This window comes from Mustela putorius, unplaced genomic scaffold, assembly GCF_011764305.1.
Source record: "Mustela putorius furo isolate JIRA1106 unplaced genomic scaffold, ASM1176430v1.1 tig00003867_pilon_pilon_pilon, whole genome shotgun sequence".
Classification (NCBI taxonomy): Eukaryota; Metazoa; Chordata; class Mammalia; order Carnivora; family Mustelidae; genus Mustela; species Mustela putorius.
The window spans coordinates 3975970-3996411 of record NW_025422019.1 but is presented as its reverse complement, the minus strand read 5'-3'; the positions used below and the strand labels follow the sequence as shown (position 1 = coordinate 3996411).

The 20442-nt window shown below is 39.1% G+C and overlaps 1 protein-coding gene across 1 annotated transcript in view; it reads left to right on the top strand.

The window, feature by feature from the left end:
- CNTNAP5 (contactin associated protein family member 5) overlaps positions 1 to 20442 on the top strand; it is an 828648-nt gene that overhangs the window by 746159 nt on the left and 62047 nt on the right. Inside the window, exon 20 of the mRNA XM_045066473.1 lies at positions 17897 to 18027. Within this exon, the coding sequence (XP_044922408.1) occupies positions 17897 to 18027 (131 nt within the window). The remainder of the gene's footprint in view (positions 1 to 17896; positions 18028 to 20442) is intronic.

Genomic DNA, 20442 nt, shown 5'->3' with positions numbered 1-20442 from the left:
ATTCAAAGAAAACCCCCCTCTACACACACACATGCATGCACAAATGATGTTTCCCTTAAAAATGAATTTTTAGACAATTGACTCTGTTGTTTCATCTTGCCAGCTGTACTTTCTCTGAAGAGTGGATTTACGGAGCGCAAATCTCCAGGGAGAAATGGCTAATTAAGGCACAGGCTTCCTAGCCAGCTGTTGCACGCAGAGAGAGGTAGTTCATGTTTAAATATCCAGGCTGTAAAGGGGAGGTGAGGCAGCAGAAGGCCTCTGCAAGCTGCCAAGAGATATTTCTTGTTGAATGGCACTGGAAGCAGAGACTGACACAGCACAATCTGTAAGTAACAGGACTGCAGGCTCCCCTAAATCGTGTCAGGGAAGCTCTGAGTAACACTGTTACCATGGATTCAAGTGCACTATGGCATTGAAGGTGCCACTTGGATACCCAGCAGGTATCTCCTTAAAACCTTCCTTTGTTGTACTTGCTTTCAAGATCTCTTTAAAATGATTCACAATTAATACCCACTCTGGAGGGTTATTCCGGGATTAAATAACAGTGCATACAACAGAGAGCATAATTAATGTGACTTTTATCTATCTATCCCTATATAAATACGAATATAATCAGACTATGCATACAGTGTTAGAAATATTGTCCTTTAATATTTTGTTATGGAATCTTTCCCTATACTTATATAGTGGCAGATAAATTGTATTAGATGACAACTTGTTCACAATTTTTCCTGTCCTTGAATATTGGGGTTGATTTTTAATGTTTCGCTTCTTTTATGGTATAATGAGTTACTTACTACTGAATCTTGGGGCCTCAACAATTGCCCTGGTTAATTGCTCAATCTGTATGAATGCATATTTTTTAAGGCCTCACATTTACTTTGCCAGATTGTCAAGGGTGCTGCAGAATTTGGTAAAGGTTCCATGTGACACCTTCGGCCAAACTTCTAGAATGCAGGGTGACTTGCCTAGGAGTTAGCATCCTTTGGGGTGGCAACATCCACAGCCACACATAGTACTAATGAGTCTAAGTCATAAAATCATAAAACCCAACCCTGCTATGGCATTTAGCACCACCCTGTACCTAGGCATGGAGCTTGGTGTCCAGCTTCTGGAAAACTAGTATTTGCTCAATGTCTCCTATGTGTTGTGCAAGGCTAGAGACCACATTAGGTCTTTTTTTGCTTTTTGTTTGTTTGTTTGTTTTTTGAATGTTGTTTTGGTTCCCCTCTTTTTCAAAATCACATATGCAAAACAGGTATTAATATTCTTACCTGTGGTACCCAGGTTGGGTAAACATTTGCCTTTAGCTCAGGTCATGATCCCAGGATCCTGGGATCAAGTCCTCTGCTCAGTGGGAAGTCTGCTTCTCCCTCTCCCTCTGTGCTAGCTCTCTCTCTCTAATAAATAAATAAAAACCTTTAAAAAATATTCTTATTTTCCTCTGGGGAACAGGGAGTTTAGGTGACTTGCTAAAGTTCATACAGTAGAGAACAGCTGACCAATTCTTTCTATGTGACTGACCTGGCACAGATACCAAAGAATTACATCCCTTGCCGCAGATCACACATGCTGGTGTCAATAAGGAAGACTCTAAAGTGGTGACAAGCACATCGACCCTTCCACCCTCCCTGTCAGAGGAGTGACAGCTCCGTCCTTCCTCTGACCTAACTGAGAGCATATCGGAGAGAGAAAGGGGACCTGAAATGGAGGTGGGCAGCCCTCCACTTTGTTCTCTGGTGAGCCAGACAAAAATTTAAAATAGAGAGGGTAGAACAGAAGATGAAGAGACAGTGGGAAAAAAAATATAGCATTTTCCAAGGGGAAATGGAAATAGCTATAGGGGAAAAATGGCTATATAAGCAGATTTAAGAAACTTATTCACCTCAGAACTGTGAGTAAGATTCTGGAGTCACTGGGTGGTTAGGCAGGTGCTTTGTAAAGCTCAGAGCCTACACACAGTCCAGTTGTGTGTTAGTAGCAGGAGTGTGAAGCTAATAAGAGCAGATATTTAAATCATAATGCCATCTAAAAATAAAAGTGGCCTCTAAATCAAAATTACTTCTGCCACAGACAGCTCACCCCTTTGCAGGTTTTTATTGTATCCATTTGTTCAGACTAAACACTGTGTCCATTTTGTGACCTGTTTATAGAGGGGATAATTGGGAGTGGGGATTGGTGTTCTGTTTTGGTTTACAATTCCTCAGAGAGAATTCTTGGCACATTTAGTCGTAATGATGATCACTGTCCTTCCTGTCAATCCTCAGGTACAGCTAGTGGGGGTCATTACCCAAGTGATATGGTCTCTTGAGGTGGGGGCTGACTAAAACATGCTGTGTCCATGGCAGCTTCTATCCATGCTCTTGAGTGCTCTGCAAATGAATTCTCCCTACATCCAGCAGGAGTATGCCTTGGGTTGTTCTGAAATTGTTTAACTATCTTCCATGAGTGTCAATGTATAACTACACTCTTACCCAAAGAGGCCATAATCTCTACTGAAGAGTTATTAATTATACATGTACCTAGTGTTTGTATTCCAGCTTTCCCCAGGGAGCTCAAAGCACTTTGCAAATATGAATTGCAAACAATAAATAATGCCTTTGACTTCTAAGAAACCTATCTCTGAGGGTTTAAGCTGATGCCTCCCTGAGCATTCAGTGAAGCCCTCCCTTCTTTAGGGCAAGAAATCACCTCCTATCTTCTCCTGTAAGAAAAAGCAGGATTAATTTGTTTGCAAAACAATAAATAAATAAGAACCACTGGCTGCTTTCTATATAAACCTGCTTCTCCTAGGAAATCACCAGTTCCGAAATCTCCCTTTCACTGAGCAGAAATTTGAACTTGAGACAAGGATCAGGTCTTTCAGAATTCTTCACGGCTGCTGTCTACCCTGCAAATTGTACACATTCAATTGATATCAATTGGTAATGAGACCAACTCTCCAGGTGGCTGTTTCAGAACTCACCACCACTCTTGCTTTTTTCCAATTCCCTGTTGTGTAAATGGAGCTCTTAAATATGGCGCTGCATTAATACAGCTCTTTGCAGAATCATTTTACAACAACAAAAATGATGACTCGGAGTATCAAGCCCATAATGATGATGATGATGATGATGATGATGATGATGATGCATCCTTTATCCTGATTCCATATGTAATTCTTGCAAAATAGCTTCAGGGATTACATAGTAATCAAAGTAATAACTATGACACAAGCTAACATTTATGAATGTCATGTTGCAGATACTCTGAAAGTTCTTAATAGGGCTTCGATTCTCAGGACTTCATGACGTAAATGCTATGACTATACCTATTTTGCATACACAAGAACTGAGGTACTGGGAGACTGTTCCATTTACCTAGGACCTCACTGGTAATATAGAGAGACACGGGGGTCCGATCCTGGCCAACAGGCTAATCTTAACTATTACTCTGTCCTGCTTTTCAGAAAACATTTCAATAGGCACACAGGCTCAAGATTTTAACTGGACCGCCATGTCCGTAATTCTACCATGATTCTGTCATTTGAAGGGATATGGAGCATCTTATGAAAAAAAAAAAATTATTCCCATACATTATAACCAGTCTTTGAACTGGAGAGCAATGTTCCTAAATTACCATAAAGCAAGATCTTATTACACATGGCTGACTGAATCTAATTGGGTTGCAATCCACACAACCTTCCTGTCAATGGCTCTTAAATGTCTATTTCCAGCCAATGCTTTTCTCCAAAATTCTAGTCCCCGCATTTCTTACTGTTTTTTGCTACCTTTAACTTTGTATTTATATTATAGCCTTAATACCTCACATAAATTTTAGTAGTTAAAACCTGCTTTTGTCCCATTTTTAAATCTCGTCTTTCCTTTCCATATTGCCAGTGTTATTCAAAGCTATTAATTAATACCTTCATTCTTTAGATGACTGTTTACTAACTACCACATACCAGACGTCTTTGATAGGTACTGAAGACACAGAGGTAAGCAAAAGAGAGAGCACCTCTGTCTTCCTGGATCTTAAATTCTTTGGAAGAGTCATATGTTAATACACTAAGAGAAACAATTATAAACTCTGCAGTTTTCTGTGAGAAAAGTTTCCTCCTATCAAAACTGGGGGAGGGGCCAAAGAGGGTTTCCCTGGGGGAGAAATGGGGGAAGGTAGGTGGGTGGGGTGGATTCCTACAGAGGAGATATAGAGGAGATAGCACCTACAGACACTCTTTGTAGGCAGACAGAAGTGTGTGGAGTTGCTGACAGGTGGTCGCGCTGCCCACAGAGAATGAGGTGAGTGATGTGAGGGGGTCAGCTGGTACAGAGCATCCCCAGGCCTGGAACCCTTTGTCATGGTTCTTCACTTTGCCTTAACACACCCATCCTTTCATCAAACCCTGATGATCTTGGTGTGCCCTCTCAAAATTACCTTTTCTCTTATCCAATCTGGCCTTGACTATGCCTGTAGGCCTTTAGATGGTTTGCAGGGCTCTTGTCCCTAGCTGTCCTAAGGCACTGAGGCCTGGAGTTTTTCACTGCAATTTTTCCAAAATATATCCCACAATATTGTCTCCATTAGAAACTTCACTAACTCCTCAACCCTTGCAGTTAAACTCAAACTCATGGGATGGTATATACAGCCCTGTAGCATCTGGCATGCATGGCTTTTACATGGGAAGCTGAACTTCCTTTCAGAAAGCTTCCTGCTTTAAAAGCTCTTTTCTCTAAACTAGAATGTATTGTCAATCATAAGGAACTTGGGGAGCTCTGGAGATCTTTGCTAAACAGTGGAAAACACCAATGTAATTATTTGATTTTTCTTTCAAGAAAAGCACACCTGTCTCTCTTTCAGTGTTTCATGAGTGAACAAATATATTTGATGTAGTAAAAAAGTAACATTAGCTCTCTTAGTATGCACAGGTTTTCTGGAATGTGCTCATTCCTTCATTTGGCAGATATTCTGGCAGCCCTGACTATATGTAAGAACGGTGGAGGAAAAACTTTAACGCCTGTGAACCTCTTTTGGCTGCAGTACAGGACAACAGGAGGGGATTAGGTGGAGATGGCTAATAGGTTGAGATAAGATTAGGTAATTTAAGTCTTCTGACTTAATTATATTGATAGGTAGGGAGGGTTCTTCACAGGGAAGTGAGGCTGTCAGGCATGATGAAATAAGGTAAATGTGTTGTTGATACAGAGGAAAGTGAAAGAGAAAAGCAGGTCAGTGGGAAGTCAATGCATGGCTTAGGCATTGTAGAATATTGGGGGATGTCCTTGAATGAGGTGGCCACCTTTCCACCTGTTAAATTCTCGCATCAAAGCTGGAACATTTCCTCTAGGTCATGGCATTTGTTCTGTTTATAAAATTAGGTTTACTTTCCATCTTCACTGGGAGGTGTGAGCTCCATGAGAGCAGAATCCTTGACTGTGCAGTCTGAATGTCCAGGAAAAAAAAAAAAAAAGCACATAGTAGGTGCTCAGCAGACAAAAAAATGTGGAGGCTTAATTATATGGCCTTTTATTATTTTTTTTCCTCCAAGACTATTACTAATGTTTGCTCTTGCTTACTTTTCTTTTTTTCTTTCTTCTACTTTTCTTTCTTTTCTTTGTTCTACTTCATAAAATTCATCATCTCAGTAGAGAACAAAGTTTCTTGTCTTTTCTCTTCAGTGCATATGTAATGTGTACATCTTTTTGAAAGATTAAACTGCATAGTTAGGCAAGGGTATTTCATGTGTGTAAGTGTGCCTGGGTAAGAGGGTGTGAGTGTGTTAGTATGTTGTGGGTATAGGGGGGAGATGTTCTTTGTTCTTATTTCATTTCTTTCGTACTTCATATTCAGACACAAGAGGTGGAGGAGAAAAACAAAGTATTCTGGGCTGCTACTGTCCTCTCTTCTCTCTGTTCTGCCTCAGATCTGGAGGTGGAGACCCTCCCCCAGCTTCTTATCTACCTCAAATCCATGGCGGCAGGTAAACAGAGCAGTATAGTCCTTGGGTTCAAAACCTCCTGTTGCAACTGAGACTTTTTAATTTCCCTGAGCTTCACTTTTTCTCATTTGTAACAAAAATAATAACTGTTCCAAATTGTTGTCATGTCACAGCCTCTGACCCAGGGAAGTGGCTGGCTCCTTTTAGGAGTGGGACGAGACTCTTGGGAAGGGGTCTTGGGGAAGAGCCAGAAGCAGGCTCTTTAGGTCTGCATCTTAGGACATCCCCATCTGTTCCTTTACTCCCTTATCAAGTGAAATGTCCCATATGAATACACAAGAGCTTTTACAAGTTTGGCATGGGATAGGCACTCAGTAAACTTTATTTTTAACCCATTCTCTGAGCTTTCTCAAATGCAAGTTTCCATTTCCATGGCTAAGGCGCATGCTGGAATAAGAAGGAATAAGGTATCTAAAAGGGACAACACTCTGGATGGGGCCTTCATTTCTTTCTTTTTTTTTTTTTTTTTTTCAAGATTTTATTTATTTATTTGTCATAGAGAGAGAAGCAAGAGCAAGCACAGGCAGACAGAGTGGCAGGCAGAAACAGAGGGAGAAGCAGGCTCCCTGCCAAGCAAGGAGCCCGATGTGGGACTCGATCCCAGGATGCTGGGATCATGACCTGAGCCGGAGGCAGCCGCTTAACCAACTGAGCCACCCAGGCGACCCGGGGCCTTCATTTCTGAACAGGTGGGACTCCCTGTTGAAGAAACCCTACCCACCAAGAAAGGCCTCATGCTATTGTCTCTGTGCCATTAAACAGGATCCTGTGGTTACATCTTGATGATTTTGCATTGTGAAAAGTGCCTGAAGTTATTCATGAGCTAGTTACACTATTTGTTAATGATTGTAGAAAATGGTTTAGGAAATCATCTCTAATTGACCATCATTTATATTTTCATTTATGGAAGTGCCTGAAGCCAGCACTGACTGCTCTGTAATTTCTGCACTTGGCAGGCTGCATGGCATTGACGGGCATCAGGAAAACACAAAAGCCCAGGCATCTGGGTGCCATTCTGACCATGCTACACCTTTCACACCTGTAAGCTTTTTAACAAATCATGGTTCTATGCTCAACTTTTTTTTTTTTTTTAAGTCTTCGTTCTTCACCATTGCCAAGTGGTGTGCACAGTATTAGATGCTAAAATACTTTTAGACCTGATTATTAAGTGCAGGTTGGCTCCTCTCCCCATCACATGGATATATTTGTGCTCTGGGTCAATCACTGCTGGCCTCAGTCCTCGAGTGACATCACTAGAAAATGTATCAGGATTGTCATCCAGAGCAGCACTTTTGAAATTATCTTTATAAATAACACTTAGAAAAGGCAAAATTATGATTTGAAGAAATAATGGCTCCCTAGAGGTAATGGCTTCCTTAAGGAACACAAGATTTATATTCAATTGATTATCTTCTGCTTATTCTCCATGTGCACACCTGCATTCCATCCAACCACAGACATGCACACCCTCTTCTGTTTCTTCTCCCTACCTTTGACTTGCTATTACATCTTTTTCTTCCTTTTGTCCTCTTGCCTGTGTGACCAGGTTTTGTGTGTTCTTTATGACTCCAGTTCAGGGGTTATCGCCACCACTGGCAATCCTTCCCTGATTTTCCAGTTTTTTCACACAACAGATGTGTTTTCAGTATTTGTCTTCACTGTATGGTACTAGTCTCCTTATGGTCCTGGGTCACTCACTAGGCTGTGTGTGTCTTGGGGGAAAAGCTTTGTCTTTCTTCTCCAAGCAAGTGTTCATAACACCATTCCTGGAACATCATGGTGTGTCCCTCCTGTGTGCTGCATGTTGATGGAAGCCTACTCCTGCCAAGCTCCATATCGGCCACCATGGGTGATGGAAAGAAATAAGCACCAGCTTCCAGTAGAAGTGCGGGTTCTCAGTGGCATTTCAGCCAACCCGGTAACAAGTCGCAAATCGTGGCCCAGTATTTCTGCAGATTTGCATCGTTTCATACTGTCAGTACCTGTTGTCATCAAATTTTTTTTTTTTGTGAATGTTCATAAATACATGAATAGCTAACATTAGTTCCAAATAATGTAAAGTTTAAGTGCCATGATCAAAAGCATCTATATTCAAAAGCAATTGGATCATAAAAAGTGAGCATAAAATTTACAAAGCCGCCTCATCCTGAATACTTTAAAGACTAATTACTATGTTGAGTTCTAATGACTATTGCCTTCAAACCCCATAAATCATATACAAATAAGAGGAGATAGTTTTTAAATGTAAGTGAACTCTAATTGGGTCTCAGCAGAAAGGAAAATAGATCTTTAGTAGCTCAATGAAATCTTTAAGCCCATAAAACACCAGACAGTGTTTCCCATGGAGTTTTGGGATCTGTGCCTTTTACACATGCTGTAAAGACTGAATTCGGAGAACAAATCTGAGCCAGAGGAAACTGTTTGATTTCAAATATATCATTTGAAAAATAAAAACAAAAATAAATTCAGTTCCTAATTTTGTCATTCAATGTATTTTTTTTTTAATTAAAAAAAGAAGATCATTCCATAATGTAAACCATAAGGAAACAGGGGTTTGGACAGAGTACCATGGAAGAGGAGCAGTTGGTCTGCGTTTATTCCCAGTAATGGGACTATTGCTATGCAAATGACTTTTGAGTTAAAGGTAAGACAGGTTGAGGAATATTTTGTGCAAACATAAACAGAACCACTGAAATAGAAGACGATAATTGTTACTTATTAAGGTGCTTAGAATAGGGTTCAATGAAGTAAACCAGAACCCATCGCCGAATAAGCTGGAGGATTTGGTACCTGTTTACGACTTCCTCTGAGAGTTTTCAAGGTTGTTTTTAAATAAGAAATGAATTGAGCCCTAGAAAATCATCATAGCTGAGTGGATCTGGGAATGCTCAGCGCATTGCAGTTACTGACTCATGAGAAATTCTCAAATAGCTGAGGTTTTTTTTTTTTTTTCCAGGATAACTGATTCTTTTCAGTTCTAATCTCTCCTCACCTTCCACGATAGAAATAGGAAGAACAACCTTAGTGTTTAACTTTGCCATGGAAATCGACTTTATCTTCCATGAGGCTTGCAGTACTGTCAGTATAAATGTATGCTTTTTCCAAGAAGCTTAAAAAATACTTTTTTTTTTTTTAATTTTAGAGGCATTTCACTAAATTTAGCATTCAGTTGTGCATGCAGTGATTTGTGGACAAGCTCTGGACAACCGAGTTTGGCTTCAAAGTGGCCGCAAATTGGTTTTTAGTGTTTTCTTTGTGAAGTCTAGCTAAGTAGGATTATCATGCAGACATATGCCTTCCTCCAAAAGGCCTTTATTTTTCTATGGAGGGTGCATATAAAAGAAGAGACCTAAAGCATGACTACTACCCTACAAGGAAATCCAGATTACAGTTAGATTAGAGGGAAGAGCTGTGTGAAATGACTGGTAACAGGTTAGACAAACTATATTCTCTTTGTATGCAAAGTTAGTGTAAAACAAGAATCTGTATGTATAAAGATGAAGTATGAGGAAAAAAGTTTAGACAATCCCTAGAACAAAATAGTCAACTCCTATTTAATACTATTAATTATACCCATAACAATACCTAACATTCATAGCTGTAACAATGAAAACTATTGAAATTATCATGATCAACCCTATATGTTGAAGCATGGGTGACATAAAAGAAATATTTTTCATATATCACCAAAACCATTCACTCCTTCAGTCTATTAAAAAAAATCAATAAATATTTATTGAACCCCTCACTAGAAGCTAGGCATTTTTTTCTCTACACTGGGTATACCCCAGGAAAAAAATACAGGTAAAGTTCAGTTATGGAGCTTATAATTAAATAGATAATGAAAATCACTAAACAAGTTAAAAAAAAAAGTATGAATTAAGAAAAGAGCAGGATGGTGATAAGTACTCTAAAAACTAGTTATTTGAAAAAAAAACAGACTTTTCTACAGTGTCTTACCAAAGTCTTTGTAAGGAATATTTTTACATAGTGACTCAGAATCAGTTTGTATGACTAAAACAATATTTCCCCTAAGTGTAGGGAATATTATTCATATTTTCTGTTTTGGACTCTTCCATTTTATTAAATCTCTGCCTTTATGGAACTGACATTCTAGTATACAGATACAGACAATAAATAATAAATGTTAACAATAAGCAAAATGTTGCAAGATGATAAGCTCTGTGTGTGGGGGGGGGGAGAGCTGGGTCAAGAGGTCAGGAATACATATAAGTGAGGCGAGGGTCTCACAGTTTCTAACATGGCCATCAGAGAACTCTTTAAACAGGTGGTATTTGAGCAAAGACTTGGAGGATTTTGGAGTGGGTGTGGGTTTTTGGGGGACACATGGGTATATTCAGAGAAAAGTGTTCCAGGCAGAGAAAACAGAAAATGCAAAGTCTGAGACAGATATTTGCTTGTTAAGGGAAGCATCATGACTGGGTCCCAGTGAGAAAGGGGAATGGGGAAGGTAATAAGGAAAGGGCTTTGAGCAGGGAAGTAGTTTATCTGATTTACAGCAACTCATCTGATTTTTATCGATATATATGATTTAACAAGATTGTTCTAGGTGCTCTGGTAAGAATAGTCTATAAGAAGCTCTAGAAGAGGAGTAGTTAGGAGGCTATTGAAATCATCTGATTAGAAATGTTGGCTATTTAGATGAGGGTCATAATGGAATTGATGGGAGGTAAAGAAATAGTTGGACTCAGCATATATTTTATTTTATTTTAAAGATTTTATTTCTATTTATTTGATAGAGATCACAAGTAGACAGAGAGGCAGGCAGAGAGAGAGGAGGAAGCAGGCTCTCCGCAGAGAGCCCGATGCGGGGCTCGATCCCAGGACCCTGGGATCACAACCTGAGCCAAAGGCAGAGGCTTTAACCCGCTGAGCCACCCAGGTGCCCCTCAGCATATATTTTAAAAGGGGTGCATAAAATTATGTCATACTCTGCTGGAAATAGGGTATGAGACAAAGAAACATGAGGGGAGGTTCTAAGATTTTTTGGGCCAATCGCCGGGAAGTAGAGGCTTGCCACTTCTGGGTGGGAAGTTATGGAAGGAACAGGTTTAGAAAAGAGGATCATAAATTCTGTCTTGGGCATCTTAAGGTTTGAGGTTATTAGACATCTGAGTAGAGATGTTGAGAAAGTAATTGTATAGAGGAACCTGCAGGTGGCAGGGGAGACCAATCTGGAGATAGAAATTTGGAATTGGTCTACATTTAGATAATATACTGGGTTCAGTAGTGTCCCTCCAAATTCACCTCAGAACGTCAGAATGTGATTTTATGTAGAAATGGCACAACTTAACACAACTTAATTAGTTAGTACAATTAACTAGTTATGGTAAAGTCATGCTGGATTAGAGTAGATCCTAAATCCAATGACTGGTATCTTTATAAGAAGAAGGGGGGCGCCTGGGTGGCTCAGTGGGTTAAGCCACTGCCTTCGGCTCAGGTCATGATCTCAGGATCCTGGGATCGAGTCCCGCATCGGGATCTCTGCTCAGCAGGGAGCCTGCTTCTCTCTCTCTCTCTCTGCCTGCCTATCTGTCTACTGTGAACTCTCTCTGTCAAATAAATAAATAAAATCTTTAAAAAAAAAAAAAAAGAAGAAGGGATAGGGATACATAGACTCAGGGACACATGGAGACACACAGAGAGAAGGACATGTGACATGACAATAGAGGCAGAGATTGAAATAATGCCGATGTAAGACAAGGAACACCAAAGATTGTCAGGTCCCAGAAGAAACTACGAAAATACAGGAAAGATTCTCCCCTGGAGTCTTTAGAAGACTTGTGAAAATGCTGACACTTTGATTTCAAACTTACAGCTTTCCAAATTATGTGTAACAGAAATTCTAGGATATCAAAAAGATAACATTGGAACCCTATCACTGGATGAGATTGTCAATGCAGTGAGTATTGAAAAGTCCATAGACTGAGCCCTTGTACTTGAACATTAAGAGGGCAAACAGAAATAGAGGAATCAGTGATGCAGAGGGAGAAAGATGGCCAGTGAAGAAGGAAGGAAACTAGGAGAGAGAATGTCCTAGAAGCTAAATAAAGAATTTTACAGAGAAGAGAGTGACCTGTATAGAATGTTAAGGAGAGTTAAGGGGAGTTAAGATGGGGATTTTAAGTGGAAAATTAGATTTAGCAACATGAAGGTCATTAATGACCTCAGCAATAGAAGTTTTAGGAGAGACCCAGGGGTGAAATCTTATTGGAGGGAGTTTAGAAGTAGATGGGAGAGAGGAATTGGAGACAGGAAATATAGATAAAGCCTCAGGAGTTTTATTGCAGACCAAAAGAGAACAGAGAAAAACGGCAATGGCTAAAGTTAAAAAAGTTGAAGAGTTTTCTTTTCATTTTTTCTCCTTTAAGATAGGAAAAAATGTTAATGGAAATGAAGCAATACAGAGGATGAAACAACAATAAAAAAGATTGTAAAGGAAGGGGGATGTTGGGGCTCAGTCATTAAGCATATACCTTCAGCTCAGGTCATGATCCCAGGGTCCTGTGTTCAAGTCCTGTGTCAGGTTCCCTGATCAGTGGGAAGCCTGCTTCTCCCTTTCCTACTTCCTTGCTTTTGTTCCCTCTCTTGCTATGTTACTCTCTGTCAAATAAATAAAATCTTAAAAAAAAAAAAAAAGTAGGGTATGTTGGCTAAGTGATGTCTTCAAGTACATGAGAAGGATGAGAAGCAATGCATAAAATGATATTAGGTGAGATCATGGACAGTTTATATAAGTTAAATAATAGAAGGTAAAAGACACGGGTTTAGAAATTGATAGGTTAGTAAATATGGTGACAGGAGGTTGTGGATGTTGTGAGAACTGGCCATGCTGGTGGAAGAGCCTTTAGATCTGCCATGCACCCTGGGTATGTAGGCTAATTTTCTTTAGATACCAATTTTTGTACGTCAGGCCAGTCACTCATATGTCTAAAGCCCTTTATGGGACCCCTCTTTACAAGCACAAGTCCAGATTCTTTGTTACTCTGGTGTGAACCTTCTTTGCCTGGTCTCTCTCTACTAATCTCTCCAAGTTTCCCCTCAACATGCAGGATCTTAATTTTTTTTTTCCATCTTTCAGAATGAGAAGGTTGGTTGGGTGCATGTTCTGCTAATATGCTCATCAATGCTAATGGCCTACAGCTTTACTGCTTCAAGCATGATAAAACTCAACAGCATTGTTCTTAAATCTCTACAACTGCATAAGCATATTACCTTATATTTTGTTCTATTTTGTTTTCCTAGCTAACTTCTACCTTCCTCCAACAAACCTCTTTCTCTGAAAAACACTATCTCATTACCTCAGCCCTTTAACTGCTCATAATTTTTGTTTTCATTTTCAGATTATTTAAATTCTAGTTAGTTAACTTACAGTGCAATATTGGTTTCAGGAGAATTCAGTGATGCACTAGTTACCAGCATCATCATTTTGAATTCACAAAATGTGTATGTTCTGTCAAATCATTTACCTTTCCCTTTGCTCCACCATCAACATCTCTGCCCAACCACTCATCCATCTTCCCCACCACACATCTCTTTGGAGTCAGGATGCTATACTGGAGGGAACATGTACTTTGAAGTTCTGTACTTCTGAGTTTGAATCTTCTTCTCCTTATTTTTATTATCATTCTTTATTTGTGTAGCTGTTTACATCCCTGAAAACCTAGTTCCTGATCTGAAGATTTAATTTAAAAATATCAATATCTTGGGGCACCTGGATACCTCAGTCAGTTAAGCATTTGACTCTTGATCTCAGCTCAAGTCTTGATCTCAGGGTTGTGAGTTTGAGCCCTTCTTTGGGCTCCACACTGGGCATAGAGCCTATTTAAAGAAAAAAAAATAAAATAAAAAAGAAAAAAAAAAAGGAAATCATATCTTTAGGGGCACCTGGGTAGCTCAGCCAGTTAAGCATCTGCCTTCAGCTCAGCTCATGATCCTGGGGTCCTGGGATCCTGCCCCACATTGGGTTCTCTGCTCAGTGGAAAGTCTGCTTCTCCTTCTGCTTTCCACTCCTTTTCTCTCCCTCTCTCTCACTCTCTGAAATAAATAAACAAAATTTAAAAAAAGAGAAAAGAATAGAAGTATCTTTAATACAGAATTAAATGTCTAAAATACAGTAGGCGTGTATGACCTTGCTTTTGCTTTCAACTAGATTATAAACTTCTTAAAAATAAAACTAAAATATTGTAACTATTCATTTATTTAGTATCTGGCACACATTAGGCATTGAATAATTTTTAGTTCATAATTTTGGTGGAGTGTTAATAAAATTCTCCAGAATGGATTTTTATTCAAAAAATATCTTCTGGAGGATTATGATAGCCAACCCTGTGTTATACTTTATAGATACAAAGATGAATAGGCAACTACCCCTCCTAGGGGCCTTAAATTCAAGAGGAAAGACAATGTAAACATGATAAATTGAGTTTGTTACTAAAAGTGAGCACAGTGGCAATATAGTAGATTATGCCGCCCTTAAGGGTTAGTGAAGACTTGGGTCACATGAGCTGGATGTAAAAGAATGACGTGTAACCTGCCAGGAAGAAGAGGAGGCAGAGGAAAAGAAAAACACACAGAGGTAAAGAAGTGCATTATTTGGAAAGATGCTGAGTATTCAGGTATGATTCAGATATGAAAAATATGTATGTGATAAAGTTAGAAAGGTTTTAAAAAAAAAAACCTTTGTACATCAGGCTAAGAAGTTGGAATATATCATACAGAATTAAGGAGGCTTAGGATTTTTTTAAGTGCTAGAGTTGCAAGACTGAATACGTGTTATAATAGTCACACTAATGGCAGCGTGGAAGACAGTAGAGTAAGAACACTGGAAAAGTGGGAACCGGTAAGAAAAAAGAAAACAAAATCATGTTTTTAAGTGACTGAGATGAAAGAATCTTTACCCTAAAGCTAATTCAAGAATTCAACTGGATATTATTTGGACTTTTCAATTTTTAGTTTCTACTTCATTTTTTCCCATGCTTATGAATAGACAATTATCGAGCAGGATATGAATAATAAAATGACCTGCTAAATGGTATGTGGTATCCTTTGTTGAATATTAGAAGAGTTTTGAAATAGGGCCAACAGAGAGACCAGGAAGAAGATCATGTGAAGATAAAGAACATCTGAGTGATGCATCTACAAGCCAAGGAACGCCAGGGATTGCCAGCATCCACCAGAAGCGAAGAAGAGGCATAAAAGTATCCTAGCCTAGAGCCTTTAAGAAAACATTTTGTACTTCTAGAATCCAGAACTATTGTCCAGATATAATAAATTTATGTTGTTTAAGGAGAAAAAAAAAAAGAAAAGAAAAAAGAGAAAAGAGATCCAACATCTCCCAAGGAGAGCATGGCTTCTCCTTAACCTGAAGGTCTCTCTCCTCAGCTAGAAACATCCACATAGATATGTAGAGATGATCTGTCACTGATCAATTTAAAGCCTAGACAAATCCAACTGTAAGCTTGTCAAACCTATGGGCCTATGAGTATTTGGAATGTGCAGTCCCAATGGTCAGGACTGCAGGGAGAGACTGCTCTATAGGATGTCTTGTGAGGTGCACATGAGTGATACAAAGCTGTCCAGGACAGATGTAACCAAATCCTAATAGGCTGAGTTGTCACTCCGAAGAGTCAAGGTTTTCTACTATGCTTCTGGGAGACCAAAGAGTTCTTTGGGCCAACATGAGGTTTTGGGGTGAAGGTGGGTGGAGGGGAGAGGACAGTGGCATCAGCAGCCTAGAGGTAGCCTCCCATTCTTGTGTCAACTCAAGAAGCTCCAGGGTTGTTCTGCTTTCTGTAACTTTCACTTTAGGTTTCATTTAATAAAATATTCTGTTTTGTTAAATATTTTATTTTTTTAAGTAATCTCTACACCCAACATGGGGCTCAAAAGCACAACACTGAAGTCAAGGCCCCCAAAAGTGCTCTAATTTGCAAACAATTTGAAAACGACTGGACTAGATATATAAGGCAAATCCAGATGCATGGGAAAGAGATAGAACCCTAAACACTAAAAAGAGACAAAATATTCAAGCCAATTGGTTGGAACCTTCAGGAATTATCCACTTCCTCAGGCATACCACTCCTTGTGTTCTTCTGAAGTTCTCCCGGCTTTGAGTCAGTAAATACCAAGGTGAAACAGTTTCTAAGAATAATTCATTGGCCTCTGAATTTATTGAGAATATGTATCCCCTAGATTTGTACTGTTTCAGAGGAGTTATTTCTTTAGATATAAAAGTTTCTAAGCCCCACTGAATTTGTTCATCCTTCCTTCCTGCCTGCCTTCCTCCCTTCCTTCTTAACTTCCTTCCTTCCTTTCTCCTCCCCTCCCTCCTTCCCTCCCTCCCTCGTCTCCTCCTTCCCTCTTCTTTCCTGCCTCCCTCCTTGCTTGCTTGCTTGTTTCCTTTAAAATTTACTGAGCATTTACCATAGTCCAGACGCTGGGAATCTAAGATATGTGCAGATCCTCAAGGTGCTTAGAAATTTGTGTGAGAGACAGGTGAGTATACAAATAACACAGTCCAGTACCTGTTAAAGTAGAAATGAGCAGAGCCTGTAGGAGAAGATAATGATTGCATCAAAACTCCTAAGAAATTGATATCAGTATTTGTATGGCTCTAGAAGAACTGGTTGCAGTATTTTAGACATAAACTGTGATGTTGGGGATGCTTCAGAAAACTCTGATAGACATGGTCCCTATGAGATTGTTAACATGTAAGATGGATCATTGTGAAGCAGGTGTTAGAGAAGAGGTTTAAAATATAAGTTATTTTAAAATGGACAAATGCATACAGAATACATTTGCAGAATCTGCATGTGTATATGAATTACCCAGACAGTGGAATGGCAAGACTCCAAATACCCTCAAGAAATGTGGTCCTCATCACTGTACCTAACACATAATTATCACATTCTGATTTAGTTTATTGGGTTGAAATAGACATGAAAACACTCCAGTTCTTAGAACTGGAAGGAGTCTGGAAGAGCATGCCACTGAACAACCCACCAGTGCACATAAAGGGTGTTTCCTTATCATAGGCTGGCTGTGGCCAGGTCCCCTTGCCCTATACCTGAACATTTGCACCACCACTGCAACTCAGCAACTCTCAGCACCAAATATGCTACTGCTCCAGAGCTAGTATTCATATTTAAGTGATAAAAACCCAGACGATAATAGTTAGGAAACCATATGTAGAAATATGCAACAGACAGAGCCAAAAAGAGAGAGAGCAAACGAACCAGGGAAAAACCAGCATTAGCTGTAGTGGTTCTTGTATCAACTGATTCAATTGTGTATCGGTCTAATAGGCCAAATGTTTTTTTTCTATTCTGGCTTAGATGATTTTATAATCTTATTTCACATTATGTAGTATGAAATTCCATGAAGGCAATTAGGAAGTAAAGGAATTATAAAAAGTGGTAGGAATTGAAGAGAGAATGGAAAAGGATTCTATCTTATTAAAGTTTTGACAATCCAATTACACAATAGACTTGAACTTCTTTTATATTCCAACCTGGCATTATGGTTTTTCATCACACACACACACACACACACACACAACACACACAAATTTTGCACATGTACTCAGGATTTTCCATATGGACCCAGATGTCATAATAATACAGCATTTTAAAAAACTTGAATAATGAAATTTGTATAGTACATATAGTATATATATATAATAATATAATATATAGGATATATGTATATACAAATAGTAATATATGTATGCTATACACTATATACATGTACTAATATAGCATTTTAAAAAATTTGGATAATAAAAGGATATATATAAATCCTTAGAAAACAGTAATGATCAACTAAGACAATCTGATAATATTTTTGCATTTTATGAATCCTATGTTTAACTCTAATTTCTAATATTTTTTCAAGGAAGCTTACAGGTTCGCTATCAGCTAAGCAAGGAAGAAACCCACGTTTTCAATATTGATGCAGAGAACTTTGCTAACAGAAGGATGCACCACCTGAACATTAACCGGGAGGGAAGAGAGCTTACAATTCAGGTACCTTACTTCTCTTCTTCTCATTCAGCCAAATATGCTTTGTCTGTTCAGTAAAATTTTCTGAGCTTCTACCCTAAACCAAGTGTGCAGCCAAGTTCTAGAGACAGATACTTGACTCCAGCTTTTGAAGAACTGAACAAAATTGAACTACAGTGTGTTCCCCTCTTCCTACCAGTACCAACATCACCTGAGACCTTGATAGGGATGCAGATTTTGGGGCCTGACATCAGATCTACTTAATCAAAACTTCTTTGCAAGAGGGGTAGCAGGTGATTCTGAAGCTCGATCAAGTTTGGTAACCCCGAACTGGAGTATAAGAGGAAGACACACAGCTGAAGAGAAAATCACAAGAGACTCGCAAGGGCTAGGGTTGAAATTACACAGATATGGGAACATAGATGATGTCACTGATCTCTTCTGGCATCAGTATTTTTTTCTTGGATAAAGTTAGGAATAAACTGAGTAATGAAGGTGACTAGGAACTGGCAAACTGGAGGAGGGAAAGAAATGCTCAGACGGTGGGTCTACATGAGAATAAGCAAAGAGGTCCAGCAGGTTATAGTGTGTGGCAGGTACACTGGAATTCCATTGGTCTTGGTATAAAAGGCAAGGATCAGGTGAGAGAAGTGGCAGAGTCCAGCTCATCCTATTCAAATCATGACCTCAAGTGAGCCCTTCCATCTGTATAGCAAGTGCCTCTTATTATTATTATTTTTTTAATCTTTCACTTTCTGGATCACCTAGATGGTAATTTTAAACCTCCTTCTTTCTCCTTACACCACAACAATTACAACCCTATCTTTACTTGCACAAGTTAACTTTGTTTTCTTCTTTCTTGTGATAAATGTAGCATTTAGAATGCCTGCACACTCTCACCACCACATACACCCGCCCACATGCATTGGTGTTCAGGCACTCTGTCTCCCTCATGTTGGTGAATATGAGCAGATAGGGCTTCTATCTAAGACTGATTCCATGACTTGTGGAACAGGTCTCTTACCCCACTGAAGAACATCAGTATAGCATCTTCCCCTCCTTTGTCAACATTTCCTAGTTCTGTTGGATGACTTCCCAAAGCATAAACATGCAAGGTTTGCATGCATTACAAATGTAACTACAATACAACACAACACAATACAACATGACAAAAAACACTCTCTACATCAGGGAGGGGAACATCTCTCTTGTCTGACTTCATACAGTGTCCCATTTTTTCTTTCAGTTTTTTGCCTACATCCTTGGAAATGTTTAAATAATTGGTCTTCCAAGCTGCACTTCCTTTTTCTTAAGCCAATAAAGGATTTTTCTCTGCGGTGGACTAAAATTATACTTCTCAAAACACCAGTAGTCTTACATAATCTAACAATCATTTCCTTAATTGTCCTCCCATTGGCATTTGACATAGTAATGCCTTAGCTCTTGAGATAAATTCTTATTTAGCTTGTAGGACATCACTTTGACCTGCTGTTTCTTCGGTATCTGCTAGTTGCTCCTTGTTTTCTCTTTCATTGCCCTCCCATCGTCATCTGAAGTGGAGCATCGCAGGACTCATCTTCATTTCCTTTGTGTCTGCACTCATTCTGTGTCTAATCTCACTCAGACTCACATCTTTAAGTGCCATGGAATGCTGATTAATTAATCCCAAAGGTACATCTAACTCCAATCCTTTCTCTGAATTCCAGACCTATCTATCATTGCCTACTTGGTTTATCTCTTTGAATGTCCATTGGGCATCTTGAATGTTACAAATTTCACAATGAATTACTGAAAATATTTCCCTAAACATTCCCTACCCCATAATCTTCCACACGTCAGTTAATGACTGCACTATTCTTGCATCACCTCAGTCTAAACATTATAGTATCATCTCTGATATCTCTCTTCTTCACCTGCAATATCCTGTTGATCACCAATTTCTACCCCGTCCCAGCCACCCTCATTTCTTCCTTGGATTATTATAGTTTACATTTTCATCTTAATTGACAGATACCTCCTTCACTTTTTGTTTTTTGTTCCCCTACAGTGTGCTCTCAAGACAGGAGCCAGAGAGATCCTATTAAAATATTAATCAGATGGTAGTGCTCTTCCATCCAAACATTTCAATGGTTTTCTTTCTCATGTACAGTAAAAGCCAAAGACCTAGCAGAGGCTTAAGGGGATCTCCATGGCCAAGCGTCCACAGCTTCATTCCCATGTTGCTTCTCATCGATCAGTATTTTCTTTGACTCTACTCATGCCACTCTGGCCCCCTTGCTGTTACATTCCTTGTTGTACTTACACTTCTTTCAGGACTTCACTCAAAAAGCTATTCTCAATGAGGCCATTTCTGATCACCTTAATACAGTGACTTAGCCTTTTGACTTTCTCACTACCATAGTTAAACACAATCTAACATTCAATATAATTTATTTATTT